The sequence below is a fragment of the Aquarana catesbeiana genome, linkage group LG03 (assembly GCF_042186555.1).
Source record: "Aquarana catesbeiana isolate 2022-GZ linkage group LG03, ASM4218655v1, whole genome shotgun sequence".
NCBI classification, from domain to species: domain Eukaryota; kingdom Metazoa; phylum Chordata; class Amphibia; order Anura; family Ranidae; genus Aquarana; species Aquarana catesbeiana.
In genome coordinates this window covers 685,491,530-685,510,677 of record NC_133326.1, presented here as the reverse complement: position 1 = coordinate 685,510,677, position 19,148 = coordinate 685,491,530, and the positions used below count along the sequence as shown (strand labels likewise).

The following is a 19,148-nucleotide window of genomic DNA, read 5'->3' as shown; positions in this document are numbered from 1 at the left end:
TTTGGACAACAGGAGAGAGTAGGCTCCCCCCACCCTTCCTCATCCCACAATGCAATTCTCCGTGCCTGAGCAGCCTATAACCAGGCCTGAGCGATCATGGGGAGGGGGTGTCATAAACCTATGCTGATACATGCTGACAGGAAGAATCCAACTACCACAACGCTCACAGCGCCATGGTAGTTCATTGAGAACTACAAGCCAACAGCTGCAAAGGCTGTCGGGACTTGTAGTTTTCCATTCACAGAACACTGTGAATAATTGACACAGCCGGGTGGGCGGAGCCCCGCACAGCCACTTATTTTTTTTTAAATTGTGACAGCTAGCTGGGGGAGAAGATAACAAACGGCGATTAGCCACAGCGAATCAGGTCCACTTATGGAGCAATTACCTGCGAGTGACTGAACCAGGAGGTCCAGACAGTCTCCATGGGCAATTACATGCGAGTGGACCTGATTTTCTGTGGCGAATCACCTGGAACTCCCGCTGGGGTTCCTGCATGTAATCGCACGCAGCCCCGAACGCAAATGTAAATTGGTCCCTATGGCGTGTCAACTTGTTATCTCTGGATTCCTCTTCAACTTTCCCAACTGGTCAGCGAGGCTACGTTTCACAAAAAAAGACGATCTTCATCCAAATGTGCATTTTAGTTTTGGATAAAGTAAAGAAGGGTTAAAATTGCTATCATTTTTTTTCCCTGTGACCCTCTTTGGAGAGGTCTTTCTCACTTCCTATACCTGTGACATCTGTACAAAAAAAAGAAGGTGTGGTTGTCATCGGGACAGGGAGACACAGATGGCAATAAAATCATTATTATCAGACATTGTAACCCTTCTTCACTCTACTACAGATGTGGTTTTATTTTTGTCTGTACCTTGTTGGAGAGATTTCCCCTCATTTTCTGTCTTGACATGAAGTAAAGGGAAATTTCCCCAAATACGCAGGTGGCAATAAAACCCTGACAGGCTATAGGCCTTCAAAAAAAACGAAAAAAAATTTGCAGCTCATGTACCAAGCAGCTGGCAACAAACTGAATTGTCCTGTAACAGATCACATTAAAAGGAAGGGGTTTAGTTTGCATACATTTGCAAATATATGTGTAAGTTGCAGGGCCACGTCATGCAGGGCCCGTTTACTGCAGTCCTAACTCTACAATCTTGAGTTGGAGCACATATATAATAATGGATAGATTAAGGGCAGGTATGCCTGGAGGGAGCCCACCCCTTCTTAAAAGGTGTGCTCCAACTTTGGAGGCTCTCAAAATTTATACAGTTGACAGGACTGCAGTATAATGGGGTGCCGTGAAGAGACCACTGTGCAAAATAAACCCCTTGGTTTTAACAAAACTGTTAGACAGGGTCTGTTGCATGCTGGTTGGTAAGGGAGCTGGGAATTTTTCTTTTTTACATGCATCGCCCTTCCATGTGCTCCTTGCTGCAAAGGCCAGCTATAGGTTGTGGCGGTTTCCATCTGTCTGTACTGTAATGCCGCGTACACACGATCACACATTCCGACAACAAAATCCATGATTTTTTTCCGACGGATTTTGGCTCAAACTTGTCTTGCATACACACAGTCACAGAAATGTTGTCGGAAATTCTGAACGTCAAGACGTACGATAAGCCAAGAAAAATGAAGTCCAATAGCCAGTGCGGCTCTTCTGCTTGATTCCGAGCATGCGTGGAATTTTGTGCGTCGGAATTGTGTACACACAATCGGCATTTCCAACAACGGATTTTGTTGTCGGAAAATTTGAGATCCAGTTCTCAAGTTTTGTTTGTCGGAAATTACGACGGAAAATGTCCAATGGAGCCTACACACGGTCGGAATTTCCGACAACAAGCTCCCATCGAAAACATTTGTTGTCGGAAAGTCCGACCATGTGTACGCGGCATTAGACTTTATCCCTACCCTACTCGTTCTGAAAGAAAAAGACCAGAGTTGACGGCTTTAAAGGATCAAAAGAAAGACTCCTGACACATGGTTAACCTCAGATTCAAAGTCACATGCTTGGTCTGGATTGCCCAGGTTTATCTTGACAAGACTTTATGTATACTGAATAACATTCATTTATGGTCAAAGCCAAGACATGTGGTAAATATGGAGAATTCCTCAAGGTGGCACTGTTACAGAAGTCTGCAGCCTATTATACCTTATGGTCCTGAAAATCTAGCGGTCTCTGGGAGGGAGGCGTCTGCGACTGGGGCCCCGACAAATCCACCGAGCTGAGTTTAGTGATGGACAGAGGCGAGTTTTGCTTATTCAGTCTTGAGCGTTCCTCCACCTGGTGAAGTGAAGTACCACATAGTCATGCAGATAAGACAGTATACAGTATATGTACAGTATTATACATAAGTGGTTTCTGGGATGTTTAAGTGTATTTGAAGCCTAAACTTACTTTTTTGTGATCACTTGTGGACATGGAGCGCCGCTCAAAAGCAGGTGTCCCTACCAGTATTCATAAAGTGGAAGCAGGCATCAGGCACAAATTCAGGAGTGTGGACTTATGTGGGGTAACTGGATAATCAAGACCGACCCAGTGCTTCATATGCAGATATGGCTGTGTATGGCCTCAGCCAGCGTTGCTCCGGCCATGCCTCCTGACATGTTTCGCCCCGCCTACCAGGGCTTGGTCACAGAGGTGGATTGGTTAGAGTCCCTATCTGGTTTTTATTGTTGTCAGTGACCCCACTGGGGAGATTAACCCTCTCAATTTGTCCTGGTGCACAATGTCATTGGGACAGAAAGCGATGAGAAATCCACAATTTTACAGATGTCACAGGAACAGGAGGAAAAGGGAAGTCTTACAATAGGTATACTTGTTCTGGTGACAACTGTCCAAGTGGGATTTATTTTCACTTCAAAGAGATTTTCTCTCACTTCCTGAAGTGTCTCTGAGACAGAAAGTGAAGAAAAGTTTCCCTAATGAGACACAAACAGCAATAAAAACCTGAATTAGTGTAACAATACATAAATTGTTACTGATACTGTATATTGCTATATTTATTGTTGTATCCATTATGGTTTCTGAGACAAGGTGGTTTCCTTTGCTTTTCCCCCTCTCTCACTTCCTTTTTTGAATTTTAGGTCTTGATTTGACTGTTCTGAAGGGCCAATTGCCTCCCAGTGGAGTGAAAACATGGAAGTTAGAATCGGCAGACAGCCAGGATTTTTACACCCCTTTCACACTGGAACGTTTTGCAGGCGCTATAGTGATAAAAATAGCACCTGCAAACCGCCCTAAAACAGCTGCTCCATGCACTCCAGTGTGAAAGACGGAGGGCTTTCACACTGGAGCGATGCGCTGGCAGGGCCTCAGAAAAAGTCCTGCCAGCAGCTTCTTTGGAGCGGTGAACTCACTGCTCCTCCACCGCTGCTCCCCACTGAAATCAATGGGGCAGCTCTGCGATACCACCGGCAAAACGCCGCTCCGCCGGGATTTTCCGGGTGGATTTAACCCTTTTTCGGCCGCTAGTAGGGGGTTAAAACCGCTAGCGGCCGAACAGCGCCGCTAAAACGATGGTAAAGCGGCGCTAAAAAGAGCGCCGCTTCACTGCTGATACCCGGGGCGGCTTGGTGTGAAAGGGGTCTTAATGCAGAAGAAAAATGCTTTGACTCTTCTGCAAAAAAGCTACTTAACCTGCCTGTCCGTGTGCGAGGGAGTGATGTCATCTCAGCCCAGCCAATGACAGCGGCGATCAAGACCAGGAAGCTGACTGCCTGGTGAGGTCAGTGACCAGCAGGGAGTTCCGGGATGGTGCATCTCTGGATTGAAGGCAAGTATAGTTCTACTTTAAAGGATTCCCTCCCCTACTCTAGCACAATTAGTAGCAGGGACTGGTCCCTACGACAGAAACCAGCAAGAAAGTCAGCACATTACTTAACCCCTTCGTGCCCGCCCCGTGTCCCTTTAAACAGTTTAGAATGCCCGAGGGGGTGGTAAGAAGCATTAGCGATCACAGTGGTCACATGCTCAGAATCCGGCCCTGCCTGCTACCAATCTTTAGTCTAGACCAGGGGTCTCCAAACTGTGGCCCTCCAGTTGTTCAGGAACTACAATTCCCATCCTACCTAGTCATGTCTGTAAGTGTCAGAGTTTTACAACGGCTTAAGGAACGTGTAGTTCCACAACAGCTGGAGGGATGTAGTTTGGAGATCCCTGGTCTAGACCAAGAGTAGTCTTTGTACTGGGAGTATGCACTGAGTGCGCTCTCAGCACATAAACATCAGCTGCCCAGCAACGCAGCTCATAGGCATTAAAAGCCCACCCTTTTGCTGGCGCACATATGTGGTGGGTGGTCATAAAGAGGTTAAAGTAAGGCATTTAACACTGGAAGGAGATATTTATATAAATACATGTGCGATTTAGGGCGTTTTTGCAGGTATTTATGTTAGGACTATGATTTTTCTTTTGCTCGTGGAGCTCAGCTTTTCAATGCTGTAGAAAACTTTGCTCTTATGTGTACTCCGTCTGCAAAGGAACATAAGCCATATGCGCTCCTTTCATATGCAGAGTCAGCTTTCTGCTTAGTTGTCCTGCATGGAAACAGCATATAATAAAGTAGTTGTTCTAAAGGGAAGAAGGTTTTTTTCTTACCTTAATGCATTCTCTGCATCAAGGTAAAAAACCTCGTAGCCTGCCCCCACCCCCTCCTAAACGTATCTGAGCCCCATCTCCATCCAGCGATATGCAAAAGATCTTCTCATTGACACAGACAGCAGCGGAAGCCATTGGCTCCTGCTGCTGTCTATCACAGCCAGTTTGCAGACAGCAGTGAGCAGGGCCAAGACACACACACAGTTCCGGCTTAGCGATGAGCAGGCACGAGTGCCCCCCATAGAAAGCAGCTTACTTTGAGGGCACTGGACGGGGGGGGGGACTAGGAGCACCAGCCAGGGACCTGACAAGAAGAGAATCAGGGCTGCTTAAGTGCTCATTGCACACATCAGGTAAGTATAACAAAATACAAACTGTGCCTTTAAAAAACTTTAAGCTGCCTACAGACATTAAAAGGATCCCTGCTGAAAGCTTATGATTCATTGATCCAGAAACAGCAGGCAGCTATTGAAGTAGGGACTTCAGACCTGGCAGCTTGCTCCGGGTTAGTGACTCCCCAAGGAAAGGGGTTTACAATATGTGCTGCTTAAAAATCAGAAAGCTGGCTCTATGTGATGATGAATAAATGGCCTTCTCTGTCCATATCCCAGACAGGTCACAAATATACCTGGAGAATTAAACACAGCACTGAGCAGGGATATGTAGGTGAGGAGTAGATGGGGCTACAAGGAGGAATACATGGGGCTAGAAGTGCACCTACCTCTCTGGCCCAGGCTGGCTTCTCACTGGGGGCCATGACAGCCCGGTTATAATGGTACAGGGGCTTCTTCTCTTGTTGTTGCTGCTGCTGTTGCTGCTGCTGCAGCGACTTCAGATAGGCGTGCTCCTGCTGGAGTTGTCGTTGCAGGCGCTCTGACTGGCGCTGCTCCTCCAGCTGCTTGCGCTTGTACTCCTGCCCAGACAAAGCTTGTTCAGTGCCTCAGTGGAATGACAGTCAATTGTTAGAAGTATCAAAAAATGAGAACCATTCTACTAAAACTACAGGAAGCAGTGTAGACTAACAGGGGTATTCAGTGATGCAGCAGAAAGTAATACATGGATTTGTAACCCATCGCCACCAATCTACATCTTCGCTTTCACACAGAGGCTTATTGGTTAACACTGCAGCGGTAAAGCAGAATATGGGGCCCTGTGTCCTTTTCCAGAAGTAGCACCATTTGTGTAGTCTTTGTATGCTTTCTCTAAGTCTAAAAGCTTCTTCCTGGTGTTCCAGTTTCATCCGTCTTCAAGAGACCAATGTGAATGTCTCAGAAACCTCTGTACAGCACTGCGGTATATGTCAGAGCTATATAAATGTATAATAAATAGTGTGCGACTGCGGGGGGAGATATTAGAGTGTAAGCTCCTCTGGTGCAGAGAATGATGCGGCTGGCTCAACTTTTTCTATACAGCACTGTGGAATATGTCAGAGCTATATACACGTATAATAATAATAATGATGGTGTGGGGGTGGGTATTAGAGTGTAAGCTTCTCTAGGGCAGAGACTGATGTGACTGGCTCAGTGTTTTTTGTACAGCACTGCGGAATATGTCAGAATTGTATTAATAAATAAGAATACTGTGTGACTGTGGACATTAGAGCGTAAGCTCCTCTGTGGTAGAGACTGATGGGAATGGCTCAGTATTCTCTGTACAGCATTGCAGAATATGACAGTGTTATATAAATGTATAATAGCAATAATAGTGTGCGACTATGGTGGAGACATTAGAGTGAAAGCTCCTGTGGTGCAGAGACTGATGTGAATGGCTCAGTAGCACTGCAGAATAAGACAGCGCTATATTATAAATATTTTATATATATATATATATATATATATATATATATATATATATATATATATATATATATATATATACATACATACATACATAACTATATATAAATATATATATATATATATATATATATATATATATATACATAACTATATATAACAACAACTACGATGTAAATGTTTCAGCATTCTCTGTACAGCACTGTGTGACTGTTGTGGGGACATTAGAGTGTAAGCTCCTCTGGTGAGACTGATATGACTAGCTCAGGATTGTCTGCATATAGTAAGTGTGTGTGTCTCTACACCCTACCACATTTAGACCCCTTTCACGCTAAGGCAGTTTTCAGGCGTTTTAGCTCTAGAAATAGCACCTGTAAAGTGCCTGAAAACTACCGCCTATGCTGCCCGAATGTGAAAGCCCAAATGCTTTCACACTGGGGCCGTGCGCTAGCAGGACAATAGAAAAAGTCCTGAAAGCAGCATCTTTGGGGCGGTTTGGCAGGGCTGTATACAGTGCTGCCAAACTGCCCCTGCCCATTGCAGTCAATGGGCAGTGCTTCCGAAGCGCCTGAAAAGCACTTCGAAAAGGCGGACGTCTTTAACCCCTTCTTGCCGCTAGCGGGGGTTAAAAGCTCCCTGCTAGCGGCCGAAAAAGGCAGGTTAAACAGCGGTAAAGCACCGATAAAACAAGCGGTGCTTTACCGCTAATGCATGGACAGCCCCAGTGTGAAAGGGGTCTAAACTGTAAGCTCCTTCCAGTAAAGTGAAAGCTGCAATCTGCAAGCTGCAATCTGATTGGTGGCTATAGGAAACATAACCAGTACACATTCTTCCCAGTGTTATGAATAACCCCTCACACCAAGTACAAACAAGGACACATAGTTCATTTACAGTAATAAAAAAAGAACGGGTCTCAAGCTTTAACACAGTGAAAGGGAGAGACGAGAGGGTGGCAGTGTGGAAACCGCAGGAAAGGACAGGGATAATAGCTCTACCTAAAAAGCTTCTCAATCATTCATGCCCAAAAATGTAAAACCCACAAAACTTCTGCTTTGCTGCAACCCTTTCGTTACCCTGTGGTCCATGGTCCACAAAGCAGGATGCAATGCTAAAGTACTCCTTTGTGAAAAGCACATTATGCCACCGGTTGTGTGATTTTCTGAATTATCTCCTCATGCATAAATGAAAATTGGCACTAAAGAGTGGAAAATGCTAAATATGTATAAGACTCATATTTAGGTGTCCACACACTCTTCAGGATATTAGGGAGTTGTTTACATTCTGTACAGCAAAGGGAGATAAGAAATGTATACTGTAAAGGCAGCTATTGCCCTGCTGCAGCCTAAAGCCACGAGTATAGCAGGATAAACGCCCAGTGATGAACAGTGGAGTTATTTTAACAGGGGAAGAAAGGGATGGTAATTAAAATTTTGGCAGTCATATTACCTGCCTTGAGCGAACTATGGCGCTGCTACTGCTGACTTTCTTCAGAAAATGCAAGTGCCCGGATGGTATTCTGATCCTCTGGCTTTAATACATTTTCAGTCACTGACCTGGAACAAGTAAGTGAGTCTAAACCCTCAAAATGCCGACCCACCCCGGCAGACAACTCCGTGCAGGGTTGTTTTCTGCTTGGCTCCGTTCACTTCACTGGGTTACGTTCAGTGGGCGAGCAAGCAAGCCTCCAGAAAGCAGCATCCCATTTAATATTTGCCGCAGCAGGTGTACAGCCCCTGAACGGCAGAATGCCCTAGTCAAGGTGGGTGGTTGGGGGGGGGGGCGCAGTAAAACCATTGCCAAGCCACCTGCGCGTACGAGTCCTAAAAAGGTATTAAAGACAGTAGTTCAGGATAAAGGCTGGGTAACTAACCTCAGGAATGCCAGCCTTCATATTTCTATCATAGGATATATATATATATATATCTATATATATATATATAGATATATATAGATCTATATATATATAGATCTATATATATATAGATCTATATATATATATAGATATATATCTCTATTTATATATCTCTATCTATCTATCTCTATATAAAGATATATAGATATATATCTATATAGATATAGATATATATCTATATATATACATTATATCTATATATACACATACATAGCTGTCTCCTATCAGCCAAACACTGGGCTGTTCTGACAGGCAAAGCTTCAGTACCTTACTGCCTAAGCTTGCCCATTCTGGCAATCTAAACCCAGAAGTGGGAGTGGGTAACAGTCAAAACCAAGTACCCACTCCCCTCCCCCCCCCCCCCCCCCCCAAAAAAAGTGCCAAATGTGACAGTAGAGAGAGGGTGCAAAAAAGCGGATGGAGCTCCGCTTTAAGACCTTTCTTATGCAGCTAGCCCTTCTCTGTCCCCCTCTTTGATTTGTGCTACTTTGCAACCGGTGTTGGACCTTCTGTAACCAAGTTAAGCTCCATCAATTGCAATTCCTCTGGCCAAAGACAAATGATCTTATTGGTCAGGCTTTATGGACAACAAAAGAGTAATTGGTGGGGCCCAATCCTACATTTAGGAAAAGTTTGAGGGCATCCTGTGAGCGCAGGGCATCTTGGATCTGGTCTCTAGGGAGGTATCACCCTTCACTTACAAAACAATGCAGAAAGCAGCGCTGACATGATGATGTCTTGGGTGGAGTGACCTTGTCTTAAAGAAGAAGAATGGGCTTAAAAAATAAATAAAAAAATAGCCATTTATATTCACCTCTTCATTGCAGCATACGTGTGATGCTGCAGCTGTCCCACTTCACCCCTAAGACCGAGAACTGAGCGATCACATGACGGCTGATTGCTCAGTTGTTAGCAAAGAGCGGTGCCCCTAGTGCTCATGGAGCGCTGGGCTGGGGAAAGGGCAGGCATGGCTGGCTTCAGCTTTCAGTTGCATACTGAAAGGTGGAGTCAGCTGTCAATCAAGCAGCGGGGTGGATCCCAACAATATCGTCAGGATCCTTCCTCAGCCTGATACAGCTCTGCCCACGTCCTCTGTAAGCGGGCAATAGCTGAATCTGGGTCACATGAGGACAAAATAAAAATGTAATCCCTTGAATAACAAAAGAGAAGTATTGCAAAAAAAAAACTTCAGCCGTACTTCTCTTTTAATATATTTTACATCCAACGTAAAAAGGTAAAAAAAAAGAAAAAAAAAGAAAAGAAAAAGTAAAAATGTTACTGTTTTCAATCCCATTTCTTTCCCCGGGTTTATAAAAATCTAAAGCTATGCATTTTACTTGCGTCTCTTTTTTTCACCCCATTATCCATTTCCTAATGCATTTTGACTCTTGATCAACAGGTGAATTTTTTTTTTCTTAGCAACTGTTACATAATTAGGTTGAAAAAAGACACAAGTCCATCTAGTTCAACCATAAAAAAATAAAAATTAAAAATGTTGCTTGATACCCCCTGCCTAAGTTTATTTTTTTGTTGTTGTTGTTGACACCAATGGCATTTCCCGATTCAGGGATTCTGGTGAGAAACTGACAAAAAAAAAAAAAAAAAAAGTCTTTGTCTGCCTAAGCTATGGAAGGAATGAAGGGTAGACTGAGGGAGAGCCCCCCCTTGCTGGTGACATGGTATTGCGGAGGTCGTATGTAGAACAGCCAATGACGTAGCTGGGCAGTGTCACGGAGCTGTATGGCGATGGCATGGTTGAGGCTCTGGCGGGTGCAGGCTGGTGCTAGATCTACAGGAATAAATGTAACCTATGACAAAAGTGAAGAGGGGCCGCACGGTAAAAGGCAAGAGGAACGAACTGATGATTTACCAGTAAGAGGGCCTGTTCCTGCAGAAGCTGCTGCTGGAGAATCTCTAACTGTCTCTGTTCTTCCTCTAACTTGTGTCTGATATATTCCTAGAGGAGGAGAGAGAGGCAGAGATAGCCGAAAGACAAGATGGGAGAAATCTGGATTTCTTTTTATTTTATTTATTTATTTTTACTCACCATAAAATCCTTTTTCTCCTTGAGTTCACTGGGGGACACAGCACCATCGGATACACTCTTTGCCGGCGGGGGGGGATTGACGGTAACCACACATGATGGTTGGACTTGTTGGCTTTGGAGAGGTCTGGTTCTGATTCTTTGTGTTTATCAATGTTGGTATGAAACCCCAACCAACTTACATAGAAACAAAGAGCTCCAAATACCCATGTCTCAGTGCTAAAGGCGGCCCTTTTATGCTAATTTTTATTTATTTTTACAAGCCGCAAAATTAGAGCAAACGACACAACCCTTGTATGGACCAGATTCACTGACAAAAGAGATCACATTTGGTCTAAGCCTTAAAGTGGTTGTAAACCTCAGACATGAAATATGAACAAAGCATATCCCTCTATAGTGTGTACTTGTCTCAATTAAGAGCACTAAGTGTCACTTTTGCCTACTGCTTCATTTCTCTGCTATCAACAAGAATCACTTCTGGCAAGTTTTGCAGACACCAAGAGAAAAAAAAGGTGACAGGGGAGGGACCTCCAGGCTGATTGACAGCCTCAGCTCTGTTCCTGTGTGCTGTGTGTTCCGGTCAGCTCTCAGAACTCTCCTCGCTCTGCAGAATGTAACTTCAGCTCTCTGTCCCTTTTTTCAGACAGCTCAGACAAGCTTTTTAAATTCTGGACTTTGAACTGATGTAGAGAAAAGAATACTGTAGATAAGCAGGTACAACTTATGTAGTAGGATTTGTTTAATCTCTGTGTACCACCTGGGTCTATGTAAGGGTTTACAACCACTTTAAAAGCAGAGCTCCACCCAAAAGTGGAAGCTCTGCTTGCTTGCTTCCTCACCCCCCCTCGCTGCCAGATTTGGCACCTTTTTCGGTGGGAGCGGATTCTTGTCAAAACCAGGAAACGCGCCCACGTCCGGGTAAGATCGCCGCAATCGTTGTGCGGCGATCTACGTAATTTACGGCCCCTCCTCCTTCCCCCCGCCTGCTGCCTTCTGGGAGACACGCTGGACCCAGAAGACAGCGGGACCATTCAGAAAGTGCAGAGCGATTCGCGTGTGCGCAGTAGGAAACAGGCTGTGAAGCTGCAAGATGACGGTCGGCTTCGGGTGCCGATAACGCAAGCTCCCTGGACAGGCAAGTGTCCTTTATATTAAAAGTCAGCAGCTACAGTATTTGTAGCTGCTATTAATTTTTTTTTTTTTTTCCAGGCAGAACACCTATTTAACTGCTTGCCGACCAGCCGCCGCAGTTTTACTGCGGCAGAATGGCACGGCTGGGCGAAATGATGTTACCTTATGTCGCTTCACCTTTTGGCCACTAGTGGTGCGCACGCCCGCAGCGTGTGCCTGACCCTGATGCGAGTGCCCGGTGGTCGCGATAACCACCGGGCTTCCACGATCGCTCGTTACAGAGCGAGAACCGGGATCTGTGTGTGTAAACCAGTTCTTTCAGGGGAGGGGAGATAGATTGTGTGTTCATACCAAGTATGAACACAGATCTCTCTCTCTCTCCTCCTAGACAGTCCCCCTCCCCAGTTAGAACACACACGAGGGAACACAATTAACCCTTTGATCGCCCCCTAGTGTTAACCCCTTCCCTGCCAGTGACATTTACACAGTAATCAGTGCATTTCTATAGCACTGATCGCTGTATAATTGTCAATGGTTTCAAAAATGTGTCAAATGTGTCCGATGTGTCCGCCATAATGTCGCAGTCCCAATAAAAAAAAAAAAAAAAAACGAAGATCGCCGCCATTACTAGAAAAAAAAATTTTAAAAAATAAAAATGCCATAAATCTATCCCCTATTTTGTAGACGCTATAACTTTTGCGCAAACCAATCAATATATGTTTATTGCGTTTTTTTTTACCAAAAATACGTAGAAGAATACGTATCGGCCTAAACTGAGGAAAAAAATTGGGGTTTTTTTGATAAAAAATGTGGGATATTTATTATAGCAAAAAGTACAACATATTGGGGGGAGGGGAAGGGAAAGGGAGGAGAGGGGAAGGGAAAGGGAGGGGGAGGGACACCCCCCACCCCTTCACAAAGCACACAGGAACAGAGCTGAGCCTGTCAGTCTGCTGGAGGTCCCTCCCCTGCCACCATTTCTCTCTTGGTGTCAGGAAAACTTGTCAGAAATGATTCATGCTGATAGCAGAGGAAGGAGGCAGCAGATAGAAATGACACTTAGTGCTCTGCATTGAGACAAGTACACACTATAGAGCAGGGATCTCAAACTGGTGGCCCTCCAGCCTTTGCGAACCTACAAGTCCCATGAGGCATTGCAAGGCTGACAGTTACAAGCATGACTCCCACAGGCAGAGGCATGATGGGACTTGCAGTTTTGCAACAGCTGGAGGGCCGCCAGTTTGAGACCCATGCTATAGAGGGATATGCTTTGTTCACATTTCATGTCTGAGGTTTACAACCACTTTAATCAATTGGGAACTAAGTAGAAAATAGAAGAACGTATGCTCTTTTTGTACGATCAGTGCCTCAGTTCCTGTTACTAGACTTCCAAAATTCAACTTAACGCAAAGCCGTGTCATTTCACTGCCTGTATAGTACACACTCATTAGAGGGGCATAAAAGGGCAAAAGAAGAGGATGAATAAGGTTATAGACTACTCACTCAGCTATTTGCTATCTGTTCAAGTCCCCCCCCCCCCTTCTCAGAAGATGGTACAATCTCTATTGTGGGCATGTTAAAAAGGTCAGGTACACTATATGGCCAAAAGTTTGTGGAATCCTGACCATCACACCTATATAAGCTTGATGGACATCCCATTCTAAAACCATAGCCATTAATATGGAGTTGGCCTCCCCTTTGTGGCTTTAACAGTCTCCACTCTTCTGGGAGGGCGACTTTAGAGTGCCGGTGGGAATTTGCGCCATTCAGCTGGAAAAGCAGTTGTGAGGTCAGGTATTAATGTTCAGCGTAGAATTAGAAAATTTGCATAATTAACAATTTAGAATTGTAGACAAAAGGCCTTTCTCCTACAAAATAGTAACAAAAATCTGACCACTGCTTCTCGTTGTGGAAACCGTCAAGTTTCTTAGTGTCAATCCTCCTGCAGGATCCATGGTGCTGTGTCCCACAATGAACAATAAAATAAATCAGAATAGAACAAGCTAGGAAAGAGGAACACAAGGACCAGCTCAGAAGGGAACAGTCCCGCATTACACATGAACAGTATTCCCTTCCCTACACCAACAACATGGCCGACTCCATACAACAGTAACATGCACAACATGGAGGACGAGAGGAATCGCCCTGCCCATGTTACACACACACAGAAGACCCACACAAATCAGTCACATTCATTGCAGGGTAACACAGGCAGGAAACACTGAAAAAAAAAAAAATCACAAAATAAAATAAAATTAAGAAGCTGAGATAAAACATTTTAGTATATTTTGAGCTGTGTTCAGTCCTGTAGTGCCTGCAGTGACAGTTGAGGTGTGTCCAATATTCTGGTGAAATGAAAGGACAGGCAGGTGTAGTCTTGCAGTGAATTACAGTTACAGGAGAGGTCTATTTCACAGTGATATTTCAGATAAGTGACAGAGAAAGGCACTTACAGGAGATGCATGTTCAGTGTTGCAGTTAAAGGAGAGCTGTGATCATTGTCTAGGCTTGTAGTGAAGTGCAGTAACAACTGTGTACAGTCTTGTAAGAAAGTCACAAGAGAGGTAGGCTCAATGTCATAGTAAGGTACAGTGAATGGAAAAGTGTGTGGAGCTTTGCAGTAAGGCGAGGCGCGTCCAGTCTGGCAGGCACATGCGAGGCGCGTCCAGTCTGGCGGGAAGAGCGTCCAGTCTTGCACTGACAGGGGAGGAGCGTCCAGTCTTGCACTGACAGGGGAGGAGCGTCCAGTCTTGCACTGACAGGGGAGGAGCGTCCAGTCTTGCACTGACAGGGGAGGAGCGTCCAGTCTTGCACTGACAGGGGAGGAGCGTCCAGTCTTGCACTGACAGGGGAGGAGCGTCCAGTCTTGCACTGACAGGGGAGGAGCGTCCAGTCTTGCACTGACAGGGGAGGAGCGTCCAGTCTTGCACTGACAGGGGAGGAGCGTCCAGTCTTGCACTGACAGGGGAGGAGCGTCCAGTCTTGCACTGACAGGGGAGGAGCGTCCAGTCTTGCACTGACAGGGGAGGAGCGTCCAGTCTTGCACTGACAGGGGAGGAGCGTCCAGTCTTGCACTGACAGGGGAGGAGCGTCCAGTCTTGCACTGACAGGGGAGGAGCGTCCAGTCTTGCACTGACAGGGGAGGAGCGTCCAGTCTTGCACTGACAGGGGAGGAGCGTCCAGTCTTGCACTGACAGGGGAGGAGCGTCCAGTCTTGCACTGACAGGGGAGGAGCGTCCAGTCTTGCACTGACAGGGGAGGAGCGTCCAGTCTTGCACTGACAGGGGAGGAGCGTCCAGTCTTGCACTGACAGGGGAGGAGCGTCCAGTCTTGCACTGACAGGGGAGGAGCGTCCAGTCTTGCACTGACAGGGGAGGAGCGTCCAGTCTTGCACTGACAGGGGAGGAGCGTCCAGTCTTGCACTGACAGGGGAGGAGCGTCCAGTCTTGCACTGACAGGGGAGGAGCGTCCAGTCTTGCACTGACAGGGGAGGAGCGTCCAGTCTTGCACTGACAGGGGAGGAGCGTCCAGTCTTGCACTGACAGGGGAGGAGCGTCCAGTCTTGCACTGACAGGGGAGGAGCGTCCAGTCTTGCACTGACAGGGGAGGAGCGTCCAGTCTTGCACTGACAGGGGAGGAGCGTCCAGTCTTGCACTGACAGGGGAGGAGCGTCCAGTCTTGCACTGACAGGGGAGGAGCGTCCAGTCTTGCACTGACAGGGGAGGAGCGTCCAGTCTTGCACTGACAGGGGAGGAGCGTCCAGTCTTGCACTGACAGGGGAGGAGCGTCCAGTCTTGCACTGACAGGGGAGGAGCGTCCAGTCTTGCACTGACAGGGGAGGAGCGTCCAGTCTTGCACTGACAGGGGAGGAGCGTCCAGTCTTGCACTGACAGGGGAGGAGCGTCCAGTCTTGCACTGACAGGGGAGGAGCGTCCAGTCTTGCACTGACAGGGGAGGAGCGTCCAGTCTTGCACTGACAGGGGAGGAGCGTCCAGTCTTGCACTGACAGGGGAGGAGCGTCCAGTCTTGCACTGACAGGGGAGGAGCGTCCAGTCTTGCACTGACAGGGGAGGAGCGTCCAGTCTTGCACTGACAGGGGAGGAGCGTCCAGTCTTGCACTGACAGGGGAGGAGCGTCCAGTCTTGCACTGACAGGGGAGGAGCGTCCAGTCTTGCACTGACAGGGGAGGAGCGTCCAGTCTTGCACTGACAGGGGAGGAGCGTCCAGTCTTGCACTGACAGGGGAGGAGCGTCCAGTCTTGCACTGACAGGGGAGGAGCGTCCAGTCTTGCACTGACAGGGGAGGAGCGTCCAGTCTTGCACTGACAGGGGAGGAGCGTCCAGTCTTGCACTGACAGGGGAGGAGCGTCCAGTCTTGCACTGACAGGGGAGGAGCGTCCAGTCTTGCACTGACAGGGGAGGAGCGTCCAGTCTTGCACTGACAGGGGAGGAGCGTCCAGTCTTGCACTGACAGGGGAGGAGCGTCCAGTCTTGCACTGACAGGGGAGGAGCGTCCAGTCTTGCACTGACAGGGGAGGAGCGTCCAGTCTTGCACTGACAGGGGAGGAGCGTCCAGTCTTGCACTGACAGGGGAGGAGCGTCCAGTCTTGCACTGACAGGGGAGGAGCGTCCAGTCTTGCACTGACAGGGGAGGAGCGTCCAGTCTTGCACTGACAGGGGAGGAGCGTCCAGTCTTGCACTGACAGGGGAGGAGCGTCCAGTCTTGCACTGACAGGGGAGGAGCGTCCAGTCTTGCACTGACAGGGGAGGAGCGTCCAGTCTTGCACTGACAGGGGAGGAGCGTCCAGTCTTGCACTGACAGGGGAGGAGCGTCCAGTCTTGCACTGACAGGGGAGGAGCGTCCAGTCTTGCACTGACAGGGGAGGAGCGTCCAGTCTTGCACTGACAGGGGAGGAGCGTCCAGTCTTGCACTGACAGGGGAGGAGCGTCCAGTCTTGCACTGACAGGGGAGGAGCGTCCAGTCTTGCACTGACAGGGGAGGAGCGTCCAGTCTTGCACTGACAGGGGAGGAGCGTCCAGTCTTGCACTGACAGGGGAGGAGCGTCCAGTCTTGCACTGACAGGGGAGGAGCGTCCAGTCTTGCACTGACAGGGGAGGAGCGTCCAGTCTTGCACTGACAGGGGAGGAGCGTCCAGTCTTGCACTGACAGGGGAGGAGCGTCCAGTCTTGCACTGACAGGGGAGGAGCGTCCAGTCTTGCACTGACAGGGGAGGAGCGTCCAGTCTTGCACTGACAGGGGAGGAGCGTCCAGTCTTGCACTGACAGGGGAGGAGCGTCCAGTCTTGCACTGACAGGGGAGGAGCGTCCAGTCTTGCACTGACAGGGGAGGAGCGTCCAGTCTTGCACTGACAGGGGAGGAGCGTCCAGTCTTGCACTGACAGGGGAGGAGCGTCCAGTCTTGCACTGACAGGGGAGGAGCGTCCAGTCTTGCACTGACAGGGGAGGAGCGTCCAGTCTTGCACTGACAGGGGAGGAGCGTCCAGTCTTGCACTGACAGGGGAGGAGCGTCCAGTCTTGCACTGACAGGGGAGGAGCGTCCAGTCTTGCACTGACAGGGGAGGAGCGTCCAGTCTTGCACTGACAGGGGAGGAGCGTCCAGTCTTGCACTGACAGGGGAGGAGCGTCCAGTCTTGCACTGACAGGGGAGGAGCGTCCAGTCTTGCACTGACAGGGGAGGAGCGTCCAGTCTTGCACTGACAGGGGAGGAGCGTCCAGTCTTGCACTGACAGGGGAGGAGCGTCCAGTCTTGCACTGACAGGGGAGGAGCGTCCAGTCTTGCACTGACAGGGGAGGAGCGTCCAGTCTTGCACTGACAGGGGAGGAGCGTCCAGTCTTGCACTGACAGGGGAGGAGCGTCCAGTCTTGCACTGACAGGGGAGGAGCGTCCAGTCTTGCACTGACAGGGGAGGAGCGTCCAGTCTTGCACTGACAGGGGAGGAGCGTCCAGTCTTGCACTGACAGGGGAGGAGCGTCCAGTCTTGCACTGACAGGGGAGGAGCGTCCAGTCTTGCACTGACAGGGGAGGAGCGTCCAGTCTTGCACTGACAGGGGAGGAGCGTCCAGTCTTGCACTGACAGGGGAGGAGCGTCCAGTCTTGCACTGACAGGGGAGGAGCGTCCAGTCTTGCACTGACAGGGGAGGAGCGTCCAGTCTTGCACTGACAGGGGAGGAGCGTCCAGTCTTGCACTGACAGGGGAGGAGCGTCCAGTCTTGCACTGACAGGGGAGGAGCGTCCAGTCTTGCACTGACAGGGGAGGAGCGTCCAGTCTTGCACTGACAGGGGAGGAGCGTCCAGTCTTGCACTGACAGGGGAGGAGCGTCCAGTCTTGCACTGACAGGGGAGGAGCGTCCAGTCTTGCACTGACAGGGGAGGAGCGTCCAGTCTTGCACTGACAGGGGAGGAGCGTCCAGTCTTGCACTGACAGGGGAGGAGCGTCCAGTCTTGCACTGACAGGGGAGGAGCGTCCAGTCTTGCACTGACAGGGGAGGAGCGTCCAGTCTTGCACTGACAGGGGAGGAGCGTCCAGTCTTGCACTGACAGGAGAGGAGCGTCCAGTCTTGCACTGACAGGGGAGGAGCGTCTAGTCTTGCACTGACAGGGGAGGAGCGTCCAGTCTTGCACTGACAGGGGAGGAGCGTCCAGTCTTGCACTGACAGGGGAGGAGCGTCCAGTAATGTAGTGACAGGGGAGGAGTGTCCAGTAATGTAGTGACAGGGGAGGAGTGTCCAGTCTTGCAGTGACAAGGGAGGAGTGTCCAGTCTTGCAGTGACAGGGGAAAAGTGTCCAGTAATGTAGTGACAGGGGAGGAGTGTCCAATCTTGCAGTAAGGTGCAGTGACAGGAAAGATGTGCTTGTATGTTACAAGAGGCGTTTACATAAAATGCAGTCAATAATTACTAGAAATTTGTACTTTCTGTGCCTGTGGTGTTGATAATTCCAGTATCTACTGTTACACAGATTTGCAGATACGTGTACTTACTTGCTCCCTCTCAGCCATCCGTCTCTCCTCCTCCCGTCGCAGGTCATCTCGCCTCCTCTGTTGTTCCTTTTCTTGCTGCTTCCTCTGCTCTCTCTCCCGCCGCTGTTGCTGGAAAATAACAGACATGTCAACTCCTGTGACTAGGTTAACCCTGTGAGACCTATCAGGACCACATCCCAAATGTATGTGCATAAACAAGGCATCAAAGCCGTGGGCGCCAGGGGCCACGTAACCCTAAATGATCGATCAATTTTCTCACCTCTTCCACACGTCGGCGCTCTTCTTTTTGCTCCTCGATACGTCTCTGGCGCTCATGAAGAAGTTGCTTGATATGCGCCTCTGAATCGCGGTGCTGTGGGCCCATCTGCTGCTGTTTCAGGGCTTCTGAATTGCTCTTGTTCTCTTGTTGTAGCCGGAGAAACTCACGCCTGAGTGTGGACTCTCCAGGCACGTTCATGATGGAGCTGATGGAACCAAATCACAATACGACGCACTTACAGTAAATAATATCTTTATAAGGACCTGCCTCGATGGCACTTGACATCAGTATGAAAGCTTTGAGATCATTCAGAATTCACTGACACATGCAATTGACCTCCCTCTGACCTGCATTTTACCTGCTTTATGCAGGTTTTGTATTTTTTTTTTAAGTGAACAAAAGCGTGATTTTT

General features: G+C 48.4%; 1 protein-coding gene across 10 annotated transcripts in view; it reads right to left on the bottom strand.

The window, feature by feature from the left end:
• The window catches only part of MINK1 (misshapen like kinase 1), a 274,895-nt gene that overhangs the window by 66,425 nt on the left and 189,322 nt on the right, over positions 1-19,148 (bottom strand). For 5 of the 10 annotated variants that reach the window (XM_073622998.1, XM_073623002.1, XM_073622999.1 and 2 more), the window contains 5 exons: positions 18,737-18,941; positions 18,478-18,585; positions 10,173-10,259; positions 5,316-5,507; positions 2,150-2,281 (listed from right to left, as the gene is read on the bottom strand). In XM_073622998.1, coding sequence (XP_073479099.1) covers positions 2,150-2,281; positions 5,316-5,507; positions 10,173-10,259; positions 18,478-18,585; positions 18,737-18,941 — 724 coding nt within the window. The remainder of the gene's footprint in view (positions 1-2,149; positions 2,282-5,315; positions 5,508-10,172; positions 10,260-18,477; positions 18,586-18,736; positions 18,942-19,148) is intronic. The other 5 variants (XM_073623004.1, XM_073623006.1, XM_073623008.1 and 2 more) reach the window with 3 other exon arrangements.